The sequence below is a fragment of the Pezoporus flaviventris genome, unplaced genomic scaffold (genome assembly GCF_033815535.1).
Source record: "Pezoporus flaviventris isolate CSIRO_AGI_PZ_B2104156 unplaced genomic scaffold, CSIRO_AGI_Pfla_v1 ptg000005l, whole genome shotgun sequence".
Taxonomy (NCBI): Eukaryota; Metazoa; Chordata; class Aves; order Psittaciformes; family Psittacidae; genus Pezoporus; species Pezoporus flaviventris.
Window position 1 is genome coordinate 7,180,510 of NW_026892553.1, and position 22,655 is coordinate 7,203,164.

At 55.7% G+C, this 22,655-nt stretch overlaps 5 protein-coding genes across 7 annotated transcripts in view; 2 read left to right on the forward strand and 3 right to left on the reverse strand.

Annotated features, from left to right (window-relative positions):
* The window catches only part of RPL36A (ribosomal protein L36a), a 46,454-nt gene that overhangs the window by 20,388 nt on the left and 3,411 nt on the right, over positions 1-22,655 (forward strand). The gene's annotated exons all lie outside the window — the stretch shown is intronic.
* TAF7L (TATA-box binding protein associated factor 7 like) lies at positions 139-6,084 on the reverse strand. 2 transcript variants are annotated; one of them, XM_061445893.1, is made up of 11 exons: positions 5,944-6,084; positions 5,208-5,286; positions 4,912-5,045; positions 4,406-4,532; positions 4,137-4,195; positions 3,078-3,150; positions 2,540-2,650; positions 2,157-2,345; positions 1,945-2,057; positions 1,101-1,160; positions 139-536 (listed from the first exon to the last, which is right to left on the reverse strand). In XM_061445893.1, exons 1-11 carry the CDS (start codon positions 6,007-6,009, stop codon positions 492-494), a joined length of 1,056 nt encoding a protein of 351 aa, XP_061301877.1. In that variant the 5' UTR covers positions 6,010-6,084; the 3' UTR covers positions 139-491. The 2 variants fall into 2 exon arrangements, with proteins under 2 accessions (XP_061301877.1, XP_061301876.1); XM_061445892.1 differs by having other exon boundaries at positions 1,945-2,345.
* On the forward strand, positions 6,159-10,080 carry LOC133265411 (magnesium transporter NIPA2-like). Its single transcript, XM_061445910.1, has 5 exons — positions 6,159-6,375; positions 7,166-7,222; positions 7,905-7,995; positions 8,136-8,296; positions 8,799-10,080. Exons 1-5 carry the CDS (start codon positions 6,237-6,239, stop codon positions 9,425-9,427), a joined length of 1,077 nt encoding a protein of 358 aa, XP_061301894.1. The 5' UTR covers positions 6,159-6,236; the 3' UTR covers positions 9,428-10,080.
* Positions 10,934-12,213, reverse strand: TIMM8A (translocase of inner mitochondrial membrane 8A). The gene is made up of 2 exons (XM_061445913.1): positions 12,013-12,213; positions 10,934-11,744 (listed from the first exon to the last, which is right to left on the reverse strand). Exons 1-2 carry the CDS (start codon positions 12,130-12,132, stop codon positions 11,583-11,585), a joined length of 282 nt encoding a protein of 93 aa, XP_061301897.1. The 5' UTR covers positions 12,133-12,213; the 3' UTR covers positions 10,934-11,582.
* Positions 12,323-20,285, reverse strand: BTK (Bruton tyrosine kinase). Of its 2 annotated transcripts, none has more exons than XM_061445894.1 (18): positions 19,716-20,285; positions 19,494-19,592; positions 19,190-19,258; positions 18,596-18,677; positions 17,018-17,146; positions 16,867-16,934; positions 16,179-16,354; positions 15,834-15,896; positions 15,562-15,616; positions 15,289-15,371; positions 15,063-15,190; positions 14,849-14,923; positions 14,368-14,539; positions 13,910-14,126; positions 13,351-13,415; positions 12,820-12,938; positions 12,573-12,730; positions 12,323-12,499 (listed from the first exon to the last, which is right to left on the reverse strand). In XM_061445894.1, exons 1-18 carry the CDS (start codon positions 19,854-19,856, stop codon positions 12,428-12,430), a joined length of 1,971 nt encoding a protein of 656 aa, XP_061301878.1. In that variant the 5' UTR covers positions 19,857-20,285; the 3' UTR covers positions 12,323-12,427. The 2 variants fall into 2 exon arrangements, with proteins under 2 accessions (XP_061301878.1, XP_061301879.1); XM_061445895.1 differs by having other exon boundaries at positions 19,735-19,867.

A 22,655-nucleotide genomic window follows, 5' to 3' on the forward strand; every position in this document is an offset into this window, starting at 1 on the left:
CCCTTCCCCACGCTTCCTTTACCCAGCCACAGAAGGAGCACTTCAGCGAAGGAGCCCAGAACTGTTGTGCGTGGTCAGAGGCAGTCACAGGCTCTGTGCTCTGCAGTCTGTGCCCTGGAGACCACAGAAGAGCAGACAAGGGTTGGAAACAGTCCTTTATTGAGTCTGATTTGCAGACACGAGTATTCCTCACACACAAGAACAAGTTCCTATCTGGCCACAGCCCATCAAGATGCAGAAAGTTGCCCCAGGGGGAACTAAACCCCTCTGGGAGAATGGTGCTGAGTATTTACAGTAAATCCCGTATTCTGGCTGCTCTCACAGGCATAGTTTAATTCCTTAGCTCCGCAAACCCAGCCCAGAAAAATACATGTGAGACCAGCACTGGACATGCCCAGCAGCAGAGGTGTGTGACTAGAGCATAGACTTCAGCGTGGCAGATAACACCACTTCCAGCTCTGCTCGCAGGTATAAAGACCCCGGCCTGCTCCTCACTTCTCCATGAGGGACTCCAGCTGCTCCTGCAGGGACGTCATCTGGGAAGAGAGAGTGAGGCATTGCAATATGGCATAGCAGGGACTCCTGGCAGCTCCAGCCCAAGCACTTCTGTTTCTGTGGATCTTCCACCTACACTGGTGCTGCTGTGCCTGTACGTTGCAGGGAGCCATCCCTGGGCACCTCTGGGGCAGAACAGGAACGTGGGAGTGGGAACCTCCTGCCTTGGTACCTGGTTGAAACTCAGCAGAGCTGCTCAGGCAGGAAATGTGCCCAGACCCTACAGCCACTGCCCTTCTTGTACATAGGTGCTAGTGGGTTTCTGTGTCAGGTTTTACTCCAGGTAGCAATCCTGGCAGCTATTATGTCAGGTTTTACCCCAGGTAGCAATCCACAGTTTTGGGTCCCTGCTCCTCCAGAAGGAAGGCTGTAATCAACCCCATCTCCTACACTTCCCTGTGCCTTAGGAAACCCTTGCAACCACAGATAAGGTACAGGCACAGCTGACCTGGTGTGGTACAAGATTAAGGAAACTTCGTCATAGGTCAAGCCTAGAACCACATCATGTCCCAGTTCTTCCCCCTCCGCTGTGGGAGTTTCCTCACCTGCTGCTTCTCTCGCTCCTCCTGCTGCTTGAACTCATCCAGCACGGCCTGGAGACGCGTCTGCAGAGACAAACATGAGACATCACAGTCACCGGTGTGCTCTCAACTGAATGGGTGCCAGTACAACATGTCAAACAGTGCAGCAAGCCCCAGGCTGCACCGACAGCCAGCCCTGCAGTTGTGTGCAGTCCCGACCCCTAAAAATCGATGGGCCTTGATGACATCTTCCAAAGGTGTTAAGAGAGCTGGCTGACATTGCAAGGCCGCTCTCCATAGTCTTTGAGAAGTCGTGGAGATCAGAGGACATGCCAGGAGACTGGAAGAAGGCAAATGTCACCTCTACCTTCAAGAAGGGCTTAAAGGTTTTTTCAGCCTAGAGAAAAGATGGCTCAGGGGAGACCTTATCACCATGTTTAAATTTAAAAGGTGGCTACAAGGAAGATGGAAACTTCCTTTTTATAAGGAGTCACATGGAAAAGACAAGGGTTAATGGGTACAAGTTACTCCCAGGGACATTCCAGTTGGGCACAAGGGGAAAATTTTTCCCAATGAGAACAATCAGCCATTGGAACAATGTCCCCAGGGAAGTGGTAGATTCCCCAAAATCAGATACCTTTAAGAGTCAGCTGGACAGGGTGCTGGGCATCCTGCATAGACTGCTTTTGCCAAGAAAGATTGGATCAGATGATCCTTGAGATCCCTTCCAACCTGGGATTCCATGATTTTTAACCCAGCAAGCCCAGACCCATGCCTTTTCCAGGCCAGCAGCAGAATCAGTCTGCTGGATCTAATGGCAATCCAGTGCTAAGCAGAAGACTTGAAGAGCCCCCAGGAGAGCTCTCACCTTGAGGGCCAAGTTCTCCACTTTCATGATGAGATCTTCCTGGCGCTTCCTCCTGTCCTGGGTCTCCTGGAGTTTACTTTTCAGGTTGTCAATCTGCTTCTGGATCCCCATGACTGGAAGAGAGAGTGAGCTCAGACCCACAGCAGCAGAGCTGGGCCAGTGCAGGCTGCCTGGCACCCTGGTGACCCTACTGTGCTCTGCTATCCACTCACCTATCTGGTTGGAGCCCTCATTCTCCTGTTGCTGCCCATCAGACTCATTCAGCTTGTCCTGCAGCTGCCTCTCCAAGTCATCCTCAGTGTCCATGATGTTCAGGTCTTCATCGTCATGATGATCCCTCTCATCTTCATCTTCACTGCTGCTGCTGATGTCATTAAATATCTCCCGTAGTTCATCATGTTCTAAGGGGAAGAGAAGAGAAAAAGCACAGCTGATGACCTCCTCACACCCTCTGCCTGCCAGGGACCATGTCAGTACTGGGTGTCTCTCTCTACGCCCTCTCTCCTTTGCTCTGGTTAGGGCTTACCCCAGAGAGAATGGGGCCAACCGATTTACTTAGTGTCTAGAAAGAAAAGAACAGCCTTGCCCACTGCACCTGAGGAGCCTTGCTTATGTCCTGACATCCCTGGGGAGGAGATGTCCAGGCTGGTGAGCGAACCATGGTTGTCTACTTCTTTTGTTTCGTCTTCAGCAATGACTTCCCAGCCTGAGAGCAGGAACAGATGAGTCAAGGGAAAAAGAGGAACATGAAAGATGCAGTGTGATGGAAGAATGCTAAAAACTGCAGCGGATCATTGCTCCTCCAGCAAGTCTGGCCTTAGAGCTATGGCCATCCAGGACAAACCACCCCAGCCCCTTTGCTTGATGACTTCTCCTCTGCCGTTACTTACGTTCCTGCTCAGTACAATACTACAGTCCAAGGAAGGTCACCGTGAAGAAACAATGAGCTCTGAACAAGGAAAAGATGAAGCTCCAAAACTTCAGTGCCTCTTGTACCTCTGTCTTGCAGCCCCTCACACCCATCTCGTAGCCTCTCACACCCATATTAAGCTGAACTTATCTCCTTGCCAGAACCCCCAGGTCACACATAGTGCCCCATCCCCGGCTTGGGCTTTTCTCTCCTAAAAGGATACGGACACTGACAGCTTCAGCATCTGTGCTCAGGAGACGCTTCACCTCTTTCTCCACATCAGGAGACTCTATATACTAGGCCAGAGAGGGGAAAGAGAACAGAGAAATTGTTAAATGCTTCGTGCACGCTGCTGTTGGCCAACTCCAACCCTCCACCTCTGGACAGAGACATCTCAAGCCTCTCTTCTCTTATGCTTTCTGCTCAGCCTTTGCTCATCCTCACCCCAGAAGTAATTTATGCACCTCCTGAAGGCAGCCCATCTTTTTTGCACAGAGCTCCTTGGTGGGCTGTCTGCTCTCACTTTTGTACTTGGCTATGAAATAAGACTTTAGGTGTGTATGCAGAAAGTCTTTGAGGTGCTGTATCTTGACGGATGGTCAGCTCAGCTCCTTCCCACCTCAGTCAAAAGCAGGTTTAATTTTTCACATTTAAATCAGCCAGGAATCTTAATGCAGTGACATCAAATCTCTCCTGTGTGCTGTAAGAATGTCTCGAGTAATTTGTTTCCCAAATGTCATGCAAAATAGCATGAAATAGTTCTCAGGAACTGCAAAGCAGAGAAGAACAAGCCTTCTCAACCTCACAGCACTGCCTCTCCCCAGCACCTTGCCTGGTTTGTGCATATGCACAGAGACAGTCTCTGAGCTCCATCTGTTGTCACTCCCCCAGCTGAAATGACAGTTATTCTATTTGTAGCATTGCTTGTTGGGGAAGGGAACAGCTTATGCATAGAGAGAAGATTTCAGCTGGGAAAGCAGGAATGAGCGGGGCTTCATTTCCATGCAAGTCTTCCTTCCTTCTCTATGAGCAGGAAGAGATGCACTGTGGCAAGGCAGACACAGGAATGGGTTCCAGCAGTCCTCTGCACAGAGGATTTTCCCCTTAGGAGCATCTTGGGAAACATGGAAGAAGCACCCAAAGAAGTGCTTAAATCTGCTACCGATCCTTCACCCTCATCTCGGGCAAGGAAATACATGAAGCAATGTTTTCTGGGCTCATAGAAAGACACAGCCCTAATGCCTCTGCTTTGGTTTCTGTATCTGTGTGAGAAGCAGCTCACCTTCTTCTTAGCTGTCTTCCGGAATCGTCTCTTCCGTACATTTTTCAGGGGAAGAGTGACTGTGACAGAGGAAACAGATTGCATGTGTCAGGCAGATGGCCTAATGGGAGAGCTGTGTGCCAACAGGGAGAAGATCCCTTTGGGAACAGAGACAGCACTGAAAAGAGCAGCACCACAGGCGAGACGTGGCAGTGGTGAGTGCCCTCAATAGCTGTTGGGACACTGGGGTGGTGGGATGGAGCTGTGTGTTTGGCACAGTCTCTACTCACTGCCATGGTTCCAGATGAATTTCTTCTCTCTGTCCTTGTCCTTCTTCTTGTTTGCCTTAGGGTCAGTACTCACAGTTTGCTCTTCCAAAGGGGGGTACAGATCACCATCCACGGTGCAAACAAGCATCTGGAATCCCCACATAAACATAAAGGGTGCTTATTGTTATACAAGGACAAAAGGATGTGAAAGCTTCTGTGGAAAATGAAGTGACTGCCCACTGCATGGGTGAGCCAAAGGGATTTCCAGGCACGGGGTACGAGAAACACAGTATTCCACAAGCAGCTCACTTCATACCCAAGCACAGCAGCAGTGAAGCTGTTACAAGGACAATCATGTTTCATGCTTTGCAAATGGGATTTCTAAATGAATTTTAAACTGCTACTATTGTGAGAGTACCGAAATTGGCCATGTTATACTGGGCGTCCAGCTGCCAAAGTGTACAGCGGTTTTCCTGGAGCCGGGAGCAAGGAATTAAGCTGCTGGGACAGATGAGGACAAACCATACCTGGCATATATCTGCTGTCTTATAGAAGGTTTTCTTGTCAATGGTTTTTAAGCTCTCAATGATGCAGGGCAGATCCACCAGCTTGGCTGCCAGTGGCACCCGGTCCACACGGACAATCCCATGGCGCCCATCCGCTGTGGAAAGCCATGGGACAGGTTACCACTGTCACTGAACAGTTAAACTGAGCAACGCATTCCTGGGCAGCAAAGACATCAAGGGAAGACACACGCAAGTCACACAGCTTCACTTGTGGACTGTCAGAGGAGTTATAAGACGCCCCGATCCTGCTCACTCACCGTGTAGCTCAATGGTGAGCCTGTCCTTCAAGTTGACATTCCCAGACTGTACCGCTCGCCGCACAGTGGAGGCATATTCCTGGGAAGGTTGGAAAGCCTTATGTCAGGATTGGATGGGCTTCCGAGAATCACCAAAGGTTTCTGCCCAGCTTCAAGCACCCCTCCATGCCAACACAGACAGCTGTGCTGCAATGAAAACGGCACCCTCCTCCCAATGCATTATCCCTGTGGCTCTGCTATTCCCAGTGCCCTTCACACCCCAGGACATGATGCAGCTCTGACAGCAGGGTGGAGCCCCCGACTTCAGCGTGATTCCTGCCGGGGACACAGCTCTGCGGGCGGTTACAGCTCCCATCACCGAGCTCTTGTGGTCTCAGCATGACACAGCCTTGGCTTCAAGCATCCAACCCACAGCATCGAGCGCGCTGACAGCCACAGCCCTGCAGAGCCAGCACCCGCGGTGCCTCAGGCTCCCCCCCTGAGCCTCTGCGTTGTCTCCCCAGCCTCCAGCTCCGTGTCACCTCCCCCTAAGAGGAGGCCGTGGAAGATCAGCCCAAAGCAGCGGGAACGGGTACCCAAAGCACCCAGCCTGTGCCCACGTCCCTTGCCGGGTCCGCAGGCTCACAACCGGCCCCACCTGCCTGGCGAACCCGTGTCGCCAGCCCGCTGCTCACCCAGTAAACGGGCATGAGCCGCACGTAACCGCGATGCCTGCCCCAGACCGAACGGCTCTTACCGGCGGCAGCCGCAGCACGAACTGGCTCTCCAGCTCATGCGGAGCATCGTCCTTGCCCTTACTCATCTCCCCTTCTTCGCCAGGAACACCAAGCCTGAAACCCAGGGTGACGGCAGCCCCGCGGCGGGGGGACCCTGCGGCCTGTCCCCTACCGACGCTACGCGGGCCCGCTCCCGGAGCCCGGCCCGGCCCTGCTCAGCCGGGCGGAAGCCAGGCTCGGTGCGCCGGCAACAGCCCTCCCCCGGAACGGAGCCTGTGCCGGAGCACCGGAAGGGGCGAGCGGCGGCTCTGCCATGGGCCCCGAGGGCGGGCGGACCCGGTTCTACGTGGGGCTGGGCCTGGCGCTGGCCTCCAGCGCCTTCATCGGCGGCAGCTTCATCCTCAAGAAGAAGGGGCTGCTCCGGCTGTGCCGCCAAGGCCGCACCAGGGCAGGTACCGCGGCCGGCGGGCGGAGAGGGGCGGGTGCGGGCCAACGGGGAGCGCAGAACGCACCGGGACTTGAGCCGGCAGCGGAGCCGGGCTTCGGCTCACGGCCTCGGCGCTGTCACTGCCGCGGCGCCTCCGCCGGGACAGCGCTGGGCCTCGGCTGCCTCCTCGTTGCCTGTGGGGCTGCTTGCTCCAAAGGGAGGCTTCTTCCGCAGGGCAGCGCCCGTAGCCACACGGGCACGTTCATAGAGCTGGACCGTGGAACTGCTCTTTCAAAAGCAAAACCGGGGTAAAAATCTTTGCTTTTAGGTGCTTGCCCATGGCCAGCGTGTGACAAGGCAGCCTTGTGCTTGGGGATCAGGTTGATCCCACTTGCTCGCTTCCCTGTGGCTGTTCTGGCACGATAAGCCTGTTGGGTAGCTTATAGAATCACAGAACCAGCCAGGTTGGAAAACGCGTTTGAGCTCGTCAGGTCCAACCTTTACCCCAGCACTGCCGAGGCCACCACTGACCCATGGCACTGAGGGCCTCGTCTCCACGGGCTGTGAACACTTGCAGGGACGGAGACCCCAGCACTGTCCTGGGCAGCCTGTTCCATACCTGATCACCCTCTCGGTGGAGGAATTGTTCCTAATGTCCAGCCTAAACCTCCCCTGGCACAGCTTGAGGCTGTTTCCTCTTGTCCTGTCGCTTGTTACATGGGAGAAGAGACCAAACCCGCACCTCCCTACAACCTCCTTTCAGGTACTTGTGGAGAGCAATGATCTGAGGTTTCTCATTGCTCTTTCTTACTTAGGACAAGGAGGTCACGCGTACCTGCAGGAATGGCTTTGGTGGGCAGGACTGCTCTGCAGTAAGTACCTGCTCTAAAGTTGTGCAAGGGCACTTACGAGTGCATTGATCATGGTTTCCAGTTGCTTTCGTGTTTTATCTATTATGAACATTGCTTGAGTTTTATCTGAGGATGCTGCTGATCTAATCATAACTCTGTATATTCTAAATTCTCATGCATTACCAGGTTTCTTTGCTTAAACAGGAGTCGAGGAGCTGGTCTGAGTTAAGTGCTTCTGACATGGCCTGCCCAGACAGTGTAGTTACAACTGCACATCCAGCACTGTGGGTTTAGTGCTACAGCAGTTTCAGCAGCTCTGGTTTACACTTTTCAACGTTATTAATCAATTTTACTCGAGTTACTCTTTACAAAGCTGTAAAAACTTGTCCTGGAAGGACAAGAACATGACTTAGAAACATGGGTCAAAACCCCTGTTAGCTTTGAGAACATTATGGACCTATTTTCCTGTGGCTCCTGCTAATGTGAGCAAAGATCACCACGCAAAACCACACAGCCTTTGCAGAAGAACCTGCGTCAGGCTTCTGCTTGTTCCTGCTGGTGCTGTGCTTTCCTGGTTGCACAGTGTAACCTCAGAGAAACATGGGCTGCTCAGGTGGAAACAGAGGCTCTCTTCTGACTGCTCTCAAACTGTACTGTGCCGAATTGCTCCTCTGATGCTCACCTGACAGCGTTTCTCTTGCAGTGGGAGTTGGAGAAGCAGCAAATTTTGCTGCCTATGCCTTTGCCCCTGCAACTCTGGTAACTCCACTGGGTGCTCTGAGTGTCCTGGTTAGGTAAGCAGCCTCAGAAACACCCTTACCTCACCTACCACCCCGTAGTGGTGAGAGCAGTTGCTCTGCTTTCCTCCCTCTCTTCCCTCAGGTACCCCATCTCTTGGCCTCATTGATTTAGGGTTTGTTTTACTATCTTTCAGTGCAGTTTTGTCTTCCGCCTTCCTGAATGAGCAGCTGAATGTTCACGGGAAGATCGGCTGCATCCTGAGTATCCTGGGCTCCACAGTGATGGTGATCCATGCTCCGCAGGAAGAAGAGGTTTCCAGCCTGGAGTCAATGGCAGAGAAGCTGAAAGATCCAGGTACTTACATATAAAGGGTCCTATCAATTCAGGCTTGGAAATGACAGTAGAAGGTAGGATGCAACTTGGATAGATTGGGAAGGACTGAACTAAAGAGTAAGTGAGCTGTTTCTTATTCTGTACATCAGTGGAGGAAACATTCCCCTGTGTCTAGGGTAGCTTGTGGGTTGCCTTCTGTGGTAGGAAAGAATTGGGGTCTCCACACTTTAAATGTGAAAGAAACAGCACAGGGAATGGAGGAAGAAAGCACAGGAGAGGAGCAAAGCAGAGGAACAGGTAGATGCTGCTGTTCATTAGAGGAAGTGCTCTGGCAGGGCCGTGTACTCCTGTGATGTGGTGCTTTCCTCTTTATCCCCCCACAGCCCACAGAATTCAGGTGGGGCTTTCCCAAGCCTTCTGCCACCTTCCTAGACCTCCATCTCTACTTGCTGTTCAGTTACATCTGTCACTGCTGTGACAGGTGCTGCTGTTCTCTGAGATCTTTAATTCTTCTCTCCCCAAGGATTCATTGTATTTGCTGTCTGTGTTGTGGTGAGCACCCTTCTGCTTATCTTTGTGGCCGGCCCCCGTTACGGACAGAGCAACGTCCTGGTTTATGTTTTGGTGTGCTCCGCCATCGGCTCGCTTTCTGTGTCCTGCGTTAAAGGCTTGGGAATTGCCCTGAAAGAGCTGTTTTCTGGGAAGCCAGTGCTGAAAGAACCACTGGGCTGGGTGCTCCTTGTGTGCCTGGTGATCTGCATCAGCATCCAGATCAACTACCTGAACAAAGCCTTGGACATCTTCAACACATCTGTGGTTACACCCATTTACTACGTGCTGTTCACCACAGCAGTCATGACGTGCTCTGCCATCCTCTTCAAGGAGTGGCAACACATGGTGCTGGACAACATCATCGGCACCATCAGTGGCTTTCTCACCATCGTGTCTGGCATCTTCCTCCTGCATGCCTTCAGGGACATGCCCTTCACCCCCAGCCTCCTGCCCCTCTTCCTCCAGCAGGGCAGGACAGACCCACATGCCTCGTGGAGGAGTGCAGACAGACATCAGTCATGTCCGCACCAGCCTCTTCTGCCCTCAGAGGACAAAGGCTCTCAGAGCACAGAAGAGGAGGAGGAAGGTGAGGGCATGTGAGGAAGCCTCTGAACTGCTAGCTCTGCTCCCACCACTGAGCAGCTCTGCTGCAAGGTTGAACCTGCTGCCTCACCTGCTGCTACACCAGCCTCAGGTGTGAGATGGGGGAGCTGCCACTGCTAGGAGGCTGACAGGGACAGCAGCTTCCTGTGGCTACAGACAGGAGCCTTGGGAACTGCCCGGCTCCTGGGATCTGGTGCCTCTTCACTGTTCTTGCACGTGAAGAATCCATCTGCCCTCATCAGGACAGAGGCTTCAGCTGCCCAGAGGCCCGCAGCACTAACACAGTGCTAACCCTTACTGAGTGTGGAGACCACACTTGTGGGGAGGCCTCACAGCCCTTTTTAAAGAATAGACGATTAACAGTTACAAACTAATCTAACCCGGTGCCGAGATGGCAGGGAGGATGGGTGTCTGGCCTGAAAAGATGACATACCCAGAGCATTCATTCAAGGACTTGTTTTGCTCACTCTGCTAGAATTTATTTACAGATTCACATCCAAGAACAGAGTACAGCCAAAACGGGAAAACTTCCGTGGTGCTGCCACTGCTGTGGCTCTTACAGAGGGACCAACCTCTTCATACAGTATCTGCTGTGCAGGTGATGCAGTGCCTGCTGACTGTATTCTATTAAAAACTGTTCTGTTCGGTTACCAAGTGGCTCATGTTCCATTTGTACCGAGAGCTGGGCCATGCTGAAAGGCCTGAGGGGTTACAGGGTAGGAAGAAGCATGCCGATGCTCCAGAGAAACTCAAGATAGGGACAGGAGAGGGAATCAACTTTGGGAACAGGAGCAATCTAAGAGTCCTTAGCTATTGAGGTAAGTTTCTTAAAGATAACTAGACAGCCATGTCCTCACTTACGTGGGTTTCTATTTGCATAGCTCTGCTGAACACATCTTGAATTTGTTCCCAAGCCACCCGTGTTAGGAACTCACACACCATGTCCAGCCACCCATGGCAGATGGACACTTGCAGAACTGCTTTATCAGGTTCCTGTATAGAGCCCCAAGCCACTGCCAGTGGTCATTCCAGGCTTCCCAGAGCCACGCAGTATGGAAACACTGCTGAAATGCCATGCTGCCTTTCCAGAGCTCAGGTGAGGAGTTTGCTGTTTTTCCAGTTAGAAGCTACTCTGTGCCCTGGGGACAGAGGTCAAGAAGACACAGCCACAGGCTTCCCTCCAGTCACCTCCACAGGTAAAGCTGCATGAGGTTATAAAGTACGTGGTTACTTATTTCCTGCATTTAGTCTAAACAAACTACTTCTTTACAGGGCAGCAGAAGAGGAAAAGCCACAGCCTCTCCCAGAAACAAGTTCAGATTCATGGGATCAAATTAATTGAGCAACAGGTCCCAATTCAGAACAGACCTTCCAGCCAAAAGATAATTACAGCCCCTCCCTACTAATTGCACAATAAGCAGGATCACTGGGAAGGAGGGGGAGTGGCAGGGCCAGATTTTCAGTCCTCAGTGGCCATCTACCTGAACAAAGGAGAATCTCATGTTAGAAATTGACCCAGTTAATATTTATTACGTTGACCAGGGGAAAGCAGTTAATGGAGCGAGTCAGTACTGACAGAGTTGTGCTGCAGTGTGAAAACCTGTCGCTTTGGCCACATGAATGATTGACCTGTGGAAAGTAGTCCCCAGTAGTGATACTGCCTGGGATGATCACTGTGCCCAGCAAGCTCTTCTCACTAAGGGTACCTCTCCCAGATTGAGCAGCGATGACACCTACAGGGCTTGTGTCTACCCAGGAGGGTCTGTTTTGTGCAGCACCATTAAGGCAGCGCTCACACGCTGGCCTCACACAGAGCTGACCTTCACATCAGCACTGGGAGCACCCCCAAACGTGAGCATCACCACCCCTCTATTCAGCCGAATGGGTGCCTTCCAAACGCTCCCCGCGGAGCACCGGGAGCCCTGGAGTCCCAGCACAAAGCCGGCTGCTGGCCCGCGGAGCCAGGAGCAGCACATTGCCCCGGGGAGCAGCGACTGTGCCTCTGCCGTGGGCTCTCATCTGGCTGCAACTTCCCCGAGCCTGGCATTGAATTAAATCCTAACCCCCAGAGCTGCTGCCGCCGGCTCATGCGGGCAGCGGTGACCAGGAGCCGGCGGGGGGTGGCCGGTGTCCCCCGGGGCACGGGTCCCGCTCAGTCGGACAGGCTCTCCGAGAAGGCCGACTTGGACTTCTGCGTCTGCTCCAGACGGTTCAGGATGAACTGGCTCGTGTCGATGAAACGCTCCACGCAGTTCACGAAGCACGTCTCGGCCCGGCTGTCCAGCTTCGGGCCCGGCTTGTCCATGCACTTCTCCTGCACACAGCGGGGGACCCGTCGGTCCCGGACGTACACAAACCCCACCCCACCTCGGGGCCCTCCTCCAGCCCATCCAGGCCCCCCGACCGGGGCTCTCCCCGTCCCGTCCTCCCCTTCCCCACGAGCCCTCCGCACCCCCGGGGATCACAGTGCTCCCATAGTCCCCGTCTCCCTTCTCCCCCTGGGGACAAGGGTTCACCCGCCCCACCACCACCACCACCACCACCACCCGCCGCGGCGGTGACCGGAACCGGGCCGCCCGTACCCAGCAGAGCTCGGTCATCTGGTGCACCAGCTGCTGGAACCGCTGCTTCTGCGTCTCCACCTCGATGAAGCGCTGCAGCTGCGGGTCGGCAGCGCCCAGCCCTGCGGCGGACGCGTCCATCCCGGTACCGGTCCTACCGGTACCGCCGGGTCCCGCCGCGCCGCGACCTTCACGTGCCGCGCCACGCCGCCGCCACCGCGCGTGCGCCGCTCCCGCCCCTTCCGCGCCTCCCGCGCCGCGCCGAGCGCCTCCTGCCGGCTGGGCGGTATCAGCGCGGAGCCATCGTTCGGAACGGTTTATTGAGCGGTCCCGGGCCCGCGGACCACGCTTCGGTCCGGGGCTTGGCGAGGGGCGGCCGTGAGGGCCCCTCGGGTGCCGTGTCCCGCTGCAGCGGCCCCGTGGTACCAGCCCGCGGTCAGGGCTCCTCGTCCGGGATGTCCAGGATGCTGGCCAGCAGCGCTGAGAACGTGGGACGCTCCTCCGGCTTCTGCAGGGAGAGGGGAGAGCTGCGGAGCCGGTCCCGGCACCCCTCGGTGGGCACCGGGCTGGGGGCCGCTTACCTCGTGCCAGCAGCTGTACATGATGGTGTAGACCCGCTCCGAAGCCTGCTGCGGGCGGTAGAGGCGCAGCCCCTGGATGACGTGCTCCGTTGTCTCGCTGTTGTTGAACCTCTCGTAAGGCATCTTCCCCAGGGAGTAAACTTCCCACATCAGAACGCCTGGCACAGGGAATGGCGGGCACGGTTCATGGCATGGAAGCAGCTGTGGCTGAAGCTGCTCCCGATCTCCGAGTCATTCAGGCCCTTACCAAAAGCCCAGACATCAGACTTGCTGCTGAACTTGCTGTACAGGAGCACTTCAGGGGGAGACCACCGCACTGGGAACTTTGAACCCATGGAGCTCATATACTCGTCATCTAGAACGTACCTGCAGAAGGCAAAGAGATCAGGGTGCCTGCCTTGCACTCCACAGGTTACTACTACAGGCCAAAAGGAACTGGCAGCTCTCAGAGTGACGACAGGTTGGCCTCCACACGGGTTTCAACAGGCAGAAACAGGGTGACACAAAAGCATAGCCACAAAAAGGGGGATGTGTCGAGAAAGTTGCCTCCAGGAGACTAGAGGTGGGAGAAAGAAGCAGCAAAGAGAGGGGGATAAGGGACAGGGGAAGTAAGAAAGGGATGGTGGAAAGGAGAAGTGGAAGGTTGAGGCAGATAGATGAAGCGGAAAGACAGGGGAAGACAAAGGAAAAACAGAGCTGAAGGACCAAGATGTAGAAGAGACTGAAGGAGGAGCTGCAGGACTGAGACAGGAAGGTGACACAGACACATCCACCAGACCTGGAAAGGCCAAAATCCGATACTTTCACAATTCCTTGCTCATTCACCAAGCAGTTGCGAGCAGCCTGTGGGTGGAGAGATGGAGGCAGTCACTCCTACCTGCTCCTGCCTCCAGCGTCCTGCTCATCTGCAGAGGGGCAACTTCTCTGGTGGGACTTTGAACAAAGCAGCACCAGGAGGAGATCAGATACAGCACCCAGCAGCACTGCAAGTTAGCAATGCCAGACCAGGGCTGACAAACGGCAGGCTCAGCTTTTGATGGGGGTTAAGAGGTCCCTTTCATGTCAGAGCCAGCGATGCTGCCTAACACAAACCCTGCCCTAGCCACAGATTGATTTCCCATCTGCTGGAAAACTATCCAGTCCTGCCCTTTCTGCAATCACTGCTAACTCACTGCAGTGACTTAGAGCATCCTGCCCATGCTCAGGTGGGCAGGGAAAGCTTAGAGGGATGTGCTGCAGAGCTGCCTCTCCTCATCATGATGAGCTGGACCCTGTCTGTCCAGGCCATGCTGTGGCTGTTGCTCAGTTGGAGAGGTGTCCTTCAGCCCCAGGCCTACCAGGTCCCGGTGCAGGAACTGCTTGGATTCCAGGTACTCCATAGCTTCACAGACATCCTTGCACATCTCCAGCAGCTCGGCAGGCTGGAACCGCCGCCGAGGTTCCTTCAGGAAGTTCAGGAGGCAGCCGTTGGCCATGTACTCGGTGATGATGAAGATGGGATGCTGCTTGGTGCAGACCCCATAGAGCTGCACGAGCTTCTCATGAGACAGGTTCCTGTGTTGGGGACAAGGGCAGTTCTGAGCATCTAGAAGGCCAAGCAGCAAAAGCAGCACCCGTGGATAAAAAGTGTGGGAAGGGAAGGTGCTCCTGGCCCAGGTGATGGTGGAAAAGCTCACCAGGGAATCGGGACAAAGGCAGTAGGTCCTTGGATGCATTTTGCATCCACACCACCCAGAGGCGCAGCCATTCTGGCAAGGCAGGTCCAGCACTGACCTGCAGGCTGCTTACCACTTACATCATGACTTTGGCTTCATCGATGAACTCGTCCTCTGACATGGAGCCCTCCCTGATCATCTTGATAGCAACGTTGTACTGGCCTCTCCACTTCCCGTACTTCACCACACCAAACTGCCCTGTCCCCAGTTCCTTCAGGAAGGTCAGATCCTTTGGGTCAATCTCCCACGACCCTAGGATAGAGAGAACAAGCATAATGTGGGTGCAGGTGGCCTCCCTGATCTAGCAAGCCCAAGAAGAGCTCACAAGCCTTTGCTGCCTGAAAAAGCATCCCAAAAATCCATGAAATCTGAGACTTGTTCCTCCAAGGGATGGGGAGCAAAGCAGTTTATGGCATCTCTTGGTCAGAACTGTCACCAGAGGGCCAGTGAGTGTTGGGAAGTGATTCCTGGGAAGGCTGTGAGCCCTTGTGCCATGGGACAGGCAGGATCCCAGCCTCAGGAAGTCAGTGCTGCAACCAGGGAAGCGTGAGGCCATCTTACCATAGCCGAGGCCTGCTGTGGAAGGAGCACTTCTCTGGTGTTGAGACACAGGGTACTTCAGTCTGGATATGAGCCCTGAGACACAAGAAGGTAAGACTGCCACGCCACACTTACCCAGCAGGGAACACAACCCCCCTGCCTTCAGTGCGGGAAGGTGGGGATACTGTTGTGTCAGTAAAAGCACTGCTGGCCCCACTGTGTCCCCCACACTGACCGGCAGAGTTGTGTTGGTGGTAGGTGATGAGCTCCGGGATGGTGTTGAACACGTGCTTTTCTGCCAAGTAATACTGATTCTGGGGGGTGCAGCACACAACATAGTGGCGGATCATGCCTTGGGGGTCTCTGGAGAGACAGTATGAGGGGTCAGCAGCGTGGGGAGGGCAGGCAAAGGGTGAGGGGTGCCTCTGAGGTAAGAACAAGCTGTTCTCGGATCCACTTACACAGAGGACTTGGCATAGACGGACACAGTGTACTTCCCTGTCTTGCTGGTGGAGTCTCGGACAATGAAGCCTCCTTCCTTACCCTGAAAAGGGATAGCGACAGAGTGGTTATGGGGTGGTGTAATGTAACAGGCAAGACATAAAGTGAGCGGAGTCCTACTTCCAGTCCCTGCCTGAGGGGACATACCCTGAAGAGGTCATGCTGGGGTACAGATGGTTCCTGGGCTGTAGTGGTCATGCTCCCCTCCCAGGAGTTTCCCAACTCAAACTTACCTCCTGTTTGAGCAGTTGCTCTGCTTGGCTCCGGGTGATGTTCTTTGAGTACCACCTGGAACAGGGACACGTGTCAGGGAGAGCACCACAGCCACTGCTGTCCTCAGCCTGGCCAGAGCATGGCCCAAGACAGGGATGACTGGAGGCTCTCGAAGGGTAGGGAAGAGGGAGACTGACCCAGCTGGGCTCACAGGCTATGTGTGTTTAACAGAACTGCATGTAAAAATCTCTGACCATGTGCAGCTTGCACCATCCCTGTGCCCTCTACTCACTCAAAGATCTCCAGGGAATTGCTGGTTTCAGTGACATAGTTGCTGGGGATGTATCCTTCCCTCCTGCAGAAGAAAAGCGGCCGGTCACACACTGATGGAGGAGGCCAAGGGGAAAGCAGGTTCCTGCCCCAGAATGCTGTGTAGAAATGGGCTAAAAAACCTTGGTGCAAACCCATTTGGGTTCACGCTGCCACAGCCTGCTTCAGTCTCCTGCACTGTCCTTATGTGCCACCCCACATGGCAGCCTGCTGACCGTCCTAACCCCCAGGATGCTGAAGAGACGTGTTTGCCACCAGTGCCATGGCACCGCGAGAGGCCACTGCAGTGGGCAGTGGGAGCTCTTACCCGTTCTTGTCACGGGCCTTCCACCAGGGCAGGTGGCTTTCCTCCAGGATGAGGTACTCCTCGCCCTTCTGCAGCTGCAGGTCCTGCGCGTTCATGGGCAGGTAGTTGTAGAGGGCCACCACCTTCTTCATCTCGCCCGCTGTGCTGGGGGCTGGCTCGGGAGGCAGCGGCTTCATCTTCGCAGAGCAAGGGAGAGCATGGGACAGGGTGAGGCTGGCAGACACACAGTGCCCAGGAGAGACCCTCCCCAGGCCTGCTGGGCAGTGGGCTCAGGCCAGTCACTGCAGTGATTGCCTCAGCTCCCCCATGTATCTCCACCAGGAGACCAACCCCCCCCTGCCCCAGCACTTTTCATTGCAACATTTCCACCTCAGAGACCCATCCTCACAAACTATAAGAGTTTCCTCTCTACATTTTGGCTTAACCTGTGACTCCTCCACCCTATCCTGGGGCTTCTCCGTCTTCCCAGCTCCCCCTGGGGAACCTCAGGGGTGAAATCACTTGACTTTCCTCCAAGCTTTTGATTCAAGCTCCTTCTCCCTCAGGGTACCACCCTGACACCCCTTCTCCAGAGCAGTGCTCTGGCCTGTACATCTCTGAGCAATGCCATCGAACGTGTTGGCTTTTCCCAGTTAGTCTGCTCCTTAAACACCTCGGAGCAAACCCACATGCTGCTGTTGGCCCCTACCTGGTCCTCCTCAGGCGTGGGGGGAAGAGGCTTCTTTGTCTTGCGATGCGACCGCCCAACTTTTAAACCTTCCGAACAGAAAAGGGACTTAAGGTGAGGAAAGATGCTGCGGCCTGGGGACAGGGTGAGGGGAGGGTGCCCAGTGTCTTACTGCCATTCCTGCTCTCCAGGATCTGGCAGCCCATGGCATTCTTGGCTGTCTGGGAGCAGCACAGGTACTGGCCGTCTATCCAGAAGCAGGGGTGATACTTCTGTACCAGGTCGCTGTTGTACCGGATCACTGTGGCAGAGAAGGGATGAGTGCTGTGTCCCCGGCACGCTGCAGAGAGCTCTCTGCTCTCTCAGTGCAGATGATCAGCCCTGTTAAATCATTCCACCCTCTGCTGTGCTGCTGATACACGGACACATGAGGGTTCACCTCAGCTCATTGCTCCTGCAGCCAAAATGTCCAGCATCCCCCAGGCTGTTGAGGTTTGTGGCTCTTTTGATCCCTTGATCTTCAGAAGTGGGGAGGGAGGCCAGTGCTGTGCCTGGCTTGTCCATGGGGATAGCAGGGCACTGCCACCATCCCTGCCTGCTCAGGCATTTCCCTTGCTGGGATACTGCTCCTTTGCTAGGAGACAACCAGCTTCCTTGTGCTTCTCACCAAGCTAGAGGGACAATTGGATGTGCCAGAACACCATGAGAGTGTGGTGCTGGCCTACAGCACCTCTGCAGGGATGAGGGCATCCCGGCACCAAAAGACCAGCATTTCCTCTGCCCTTTTCCCTGTGGATTTCCCACTGGCTTCAGCTGCCCCAGCAGCCCCCTGCTGCAGCAGGGAAGTGGGAGAGAGCTGCTGCCAGCTGGGGAAGAGCTGCAGGGCTCTCGTGAAGTAACAGACTTCCCCGTTATCAGCCTGCGCTGCTTCCGCCTGGCGCGGGCAAACTTCCCTGTGTCAATTCAAGCAGCTATCAATCACCCACCAGCACAAAGCCACAGAGATGCACACGCACCAAGAGGCACACACAGGCAGCTCCAGCACCCAACCGTGAGCAGTGAGTTGAGGTGAACCCTCAGCGGGGCCACGTGTGGCTGTGTATCAGCAGCGCAGCAGAGGCTGAAATGATTTAACAGGGCTGATCACTGCATTCAGGGAGCAGAGAGCTCTCTGCAGTGTGCTGGGAGATCCTGACCAGCTTTAAGCACCCCAGCAGTGCTGCTGCAATGCTCAGCTCAAGCAGGTAGCACCTCATGCCGCAAAGTGTTAGCTCAGCAAAGCTTGGGGTGGGCTGGGAGAGATGCTCCCTGGCTTCCCACAGGCTTTTGTTCCCAAAGCACTGGGGGCTCTACCCTCGTGTTCCAGGCCAGTGCAGCTGTGTGGCCACATCTGCTATTTCCTTTAGCCCTCAATAACTTCTGAGCCTGCTTGAGCTCATTTGGAGCAGGCTTGCGAGAGGGCAAGAAGCCTCAGCTGTGGTGGCTATGGTGGGGCAGAAGTCAGAGGGTGATAGAGGCGAGTGTCCACATCCCCAGGCAGGAGCAACTCAGGGGTGTTAAGGAGTGGATGTGGGGCAGGGTCTTATGAGTGCTCTGGTCACGGGAGAAGTTTCTGATCACTCTTCTGCAGCCATGGGACGGTGGAACCACGAGATAACAAACCCCGGAAGCCTGGTGCTCTGGGTCACACCACACGCACAGCTCATGGCTTGTGTTTGCTTGGGGGGGGCCGCAGAGCCCCCAAACTCACCGCTCTTCAACTGATGGATCCAGCGTCTGCGCAGCTCCTCCGTTGGGGAGAAGACGTAGAGGGGCCCTTCGTCATAGACCACCTGCAGGAGCACACAGCTCAGCACCCACTGGGGGTCTCCAGGGAGGATGGGGGGAGCCGAGGCTTATGGCAGAGCACAGGCTGTGCTGTGTGTGCTGGCCTTCATGCTGCTCACGGGACCGTGACAGAGAAGTTCTAAATAAGCCCCTTCCCCTGAGACTTTCCACTTCCTTCTCTGACTTTCAGTGTGTCCAGAAGGGGCAGGCAGCTGGGCTGGGAGCTGAGTGGGCACCCGGCAGACAGCATCCCTCCAGCATGGGCCGTGGGGCCGAAAGAGGCACAACAGAGCTCAGAAGCTGGTTTGCATCTAAGCAGCCCCCTTAAATAGAATTACCCAACCCGAGGCTCACAGCGCTCACCTGCCTGCCCCATGCAGCACTGACTGCAGCAGGGTGTCCCCAGATGGGTGAGTGATGCCTGACATGGGGGCAGTGATGCTGGGTTTGGCACCAAGTCCCCCTCTGGTCCTCCTCTGCAGTCAGTGGACGCACAAAGGGTGCAGTGGGGACTCACCTGGAAGGGGTAAGGGAACCGTTCGATGATGGAGATCTGCTCCATGTTTGTGGAATCCTCTCCTTTTCTCTGGAAGAGAGAGGCAGAGACATGCTGGCATCCTGCTGCTCGGCTGCTGGCATCTCCCATGGGACCCAAAGCCTTTGGCATCCCCCTGCCCTGCATCAAGCCAGACCCCTGGTATGGGCTATGGGTGCAGAGCCCCCCATGCCAAGTAGGGCTGTCCCCCCATTCCCACCACCCCAGAGCAGGGTCCCTCTCCCTACTTCCCCAGCGAGGGGACACAAGCGGGGCCCCTCCTCACCGGGACCTGCCGCTCAGGGGGAGGGTTGTGCTCAGGCACCACTGTCTCCACACAGGTGATCTTCTCAATGTCCACTGAGCCCTTCTTGCTGCCCCGGCGCTGCAAGACACAGGCTTGGTTTGAGTGATCGTCAAGGGAGGCTCAAGCCAACCACTGTCCCTGTCCAACCACCCCTTGGGCTGGCAAAGGGACAACTGGTGAGCCCTGTGGCCACCGACTCACCCCCCGTTCAAAGTCGTACTCATAGTAGGACAGCTTGCTCTCTGTCAGCAGGAACAGGCGCTTCTTGAAGTTGAGGGGAGATGTCTTCTTCTTCTGCTGTGAGCGCTTCAAGAAGATGCTCTCCAGGATGACACTGGCCATGTCGGCCCCGCCGGCCTCCTCTGTGCTGTGCTTGCTGCGTGGCTGTGGGCAGCACAACACCAGCACAGTGCTCGCTGCTGGACCTCACTTGGTGCACTGCCTCCACTGACCAAGGGGCAGCCTGGAGGTGCTGGGACCACCACAGCAGGGATTCAGCTGCAGAGGTGTGCGGGCAGGTCAGTGTGGGGTGGCTGTGATGGGACCTCTCCCTCTCCTGTCCCCTCTCCAATGCCAGGCTGTGGACCAAGCCACCACCCGGATGGCTTTGGCTTCTGACGGATGCTGGAGGGGCCCCCCGGGTGTGCTGATGGACAGACAGACATAGATAGAGAGGGAGGAGCGCAGAGCCTGAGCAGCAACACCCAAAGGGCTCCCTCCTCCCCTCCAGCATCATGTGTGTGTGTTTGTGTGGGCTGCTTCCTCCTGCCGCAGCGCAGGCACTTTGTGCAGGGACGTGCTGAACTGCCTCTGTGGAGAGACCAGTCCCTGAAACTTGTGGGTAGGTCCTGGCCTCAAATAGCTGCTGAGAGCACAGAGTAGGCCTAAAGGCATCCTTCCCCTCTGTGTGCATGGAGCCTGCAGGAGAGCAAGGATGATGCTCAACATTCCTCCTCCTCCAGGCTTGAAGGGATGCCTCCAGCCAGCAACCAGAGGGGTTTGATCCTTCCCCAGCCCTCCTCAGCAAAGCTCTTCCCTTGAGCCTCTCCAGAGATGGGCCAGGCAGAAAAGGGCTCAATTCAGAGCACTGCATTCCACTGCTGCCCTGCCTCCAGGGCGGCTGGAACTCTGCCCTTGGCCCATCTCTTGGAGCATCCTGTACCCTTTCATGCTGCACTGTGGCATCCAGATGGTTCCAACACCCCACAGAGCTCTGGGCTTCTCTGAGGGCTGTAACCAATGCTTCATTCCAGACTGGATGTATCAGGGAGTTCATGAGCTACACGGGGCCACTGCTGAACTGTGACCTGGAGCCCACATCCATGTCTCCTGCCCTGCCCATCTACATGCCTTGCTCCTGCTTCACCTCCACCTTCTTCCTGTTTGCTCCTACAAACACAGCTTTAGAGGGTATCCCAGGAGAAGCAGTTTCCCTCCCCGCTGCCCTCATCTTCTCTAGGGCAGGCTCAGAGGAGAGCTGGAGCCAGGGGTTGAACTCCCTGCTACCCAGCCAGGCAGCACGTCCCTTCCCCTCACACAGGAGGCATTGGCTCGGCCACGAGAGGCACCAGGTTGGGACCAAATATGCCAGGACCTGGTCCCCATAGCTGTGCCACTCTCTGGGGCATGCCCAGCCTGGGGGGCAGGAGCAGGGGTGTTCCCCCATGCACTGGTGATGCCCAGACCCTTCCAGCGCAGATCCTGCAATCCTGCCTCGCTGCAGTGGCTATAGCCAGAAAGACCGTGAACAAGCAGGGTTCCTGCTCCTAGCATCCCCTTTCCCTACCCTTGTGGCCCTCATGGGCCTTTTCTGCTTGTCTGGGTGGTTTAAAAAACAAAATAAAGCAAAACCCCCTTAAGCAATGAGTTGTTGAGAGTTCTTTATAAAACTCAGCAGCCTCCACTGGCAGATTCAAGCCTGGGGAGAAGGGAACTGGGGTCCCTGCTGAGCACAGGGCAAGTGGCTGGGGTTGCTACTAGCAAGGTGGTGGGCAAGCCCAGAGTGACCCCAGCATCCCCCTGTAGCCCCATGCCTCAGTTTCCCTAGCTATAAAATGTGGCTGCCATCATGCATCCCCCCGACACAGCCACAGGGGCTGAGCAGAGCAGCCTTTGGGCTCCATCCCATCCCATCTGCAGTGCTGGGTCTCCAGAAGCTTTGCCTTGATTCACAGAGCAGGGTCAGCACCAGCAGTGCCAGGCAGATGGGACACATCCCGTGTCCTCTGGGGCAGTGCTGACATGGGTATCTCAGGGCTCTTCTGCCCCAGCATGGCACAGCCTCCCTGTCCCTGGCTCTGCCACCCGTGCTGCTCTGTCCATGCCTGTCCCTGGGGGTGGTGGGTTCCCTTTGGGACTCACCCTGCAGCCACTGCTGCTGCGCTGTGACAAAGCAGAGGTGGCAAGTGGGTGGCTGGAAGCATGTCCTGTGTTTGTCCCCAGCGCGTGTGACTTCCTGCCGCTGTCACACCCCAGCCAAGCGTGCTCTGACCCCACCGCCAGGCCCGGCACACACTGCAGGTGCTGTGCCCCACCATGGCCCCTGCACACGTCCTGCTAAGGAGTGCTTGGCCACCACTCTTTGATGGGGGCTGGCATACCCAGAGCAAGTGGGAAGGGTGACAGCGTGTCTGCGAACGACAAACGCCACAGCCCCCGTGCGTGAGGTGCAGCCTGGAGGGTGACAACAATGAAGAGGAAGGAATCTCCTGCGCAGGACAGGCTCGGGAACAAAGCCAGAGCTGCGCTCCAGCAGCAGCATCTACTGCAAAATGCACGGGCAAAGAGTGCTCAAAGGCACTGCCAGCACCACGACCCCCTGCTCTGCTGCACCGCTGGGTCCCTGGCACTCATCCCTCACCCTGATTCCATGCTCTGGAGCACCGTTGGTGTCCATAGCACACACACCACCCTGATCCCATGCTCTGGAGCCCCACTGGGGTCCATAGCACACACACCACCCTGATCCCCTGCTCTGCAGCACCACTGGTGTCCATAGCACACACACCACCCTGATCCCCTGCTCTGCAGCACCACTGGTGTCCATAGCACACACACCACCGTGATCCCATGCTCTGGAGCACCAGTGGGGTCCATAGCACACACACCACCGTGATCCCATGCTCTGCAGCACCAGTGGGG

Excerpts from the sequence above, each read along its gene's own strand:
- TAF7L (XM_061445892.1), bottom strand. The coding sequence starts at position 6,009 with ATGAGTAAGGGCAAGGACGATGCTCCGCATGAGCTGGAGAGCCAGTTC. Across the intron at positions 4,196-4,405 it reads ATTCATCTGGAACCATGGCA|TCACTCTTCCCCTGAAAAAT; the intron begins GTGAGTAGAGAC and ends CCTCTGTCACAG. Across the intron at positions 537-1,100 it reads AGGAGCGAGAGAAGCAGCAG|ATGACGTCCCTGCAGGAGCA; the intron begins GTGAGGAAACTC and ends CTCTCTTCCCAG.
- LOC133265411 (XM_061445910.1), top strand. The coding sequence starts at position 6,237 with ATGGGCCCCGAGGGCGGGCGGACCCGGTTCTACGTGGGGCTGGGCCTG. Across the intron at positions 6,376-7,165 it reads CCAAGGCCGCACCAGGGCAG|GACAAGGAGGTCACGCGTAC; the intron begins GTACCGCGGCCG and ends TTTCTTACTTAG. Across the intron at positions 7,223-7,904 it reads GTGGGCAGGACTGCTCTGCA|TGGGAGTTGGAGAAGCAGCA; the intron begins GTAAGTACCTGC and ends TTTCTCTTGCAG.
- TIMM8A (XM_061445913.1), bottom strand. The coding sequence starts at position 12,132 with ATGGACGCGTCCGCCGCAGGGCTGGGCGCTGCCGACCCGCAGCTGCAG. Across the intron at positions 11,745-12,012 it reads AGATGACCGAGCTCTGCTGG|GAGAAGTGCATGGACAAGCC; the intron begins GTACGGGCGGCC and ends CGCTGTGTGCAG.
- BTK (XM_061445894.1), bottom strand. The coding sequence starts at position 19,856 with ATGGCCAGTGTCATCCTGGAGAGCATCTTCTTGAAGCGCTCACAGCAG. Across the intron at positions 14,924-15,062 it reads CCACCAACACAACTCTGCCG|GGCTCATATCCAGACTGAAG; the intron begins GTCAGTGTGGGG and ends CTTGTGTCTCAG. Across the intron at positions 12,500-12,572 it reads TGTACAGCTGCTGGCACGAG|AAGCCGGAGGAGCGTCCCAC; the intron begins GTAAGCGGCCCC and ends CTCTCCCTGCAG.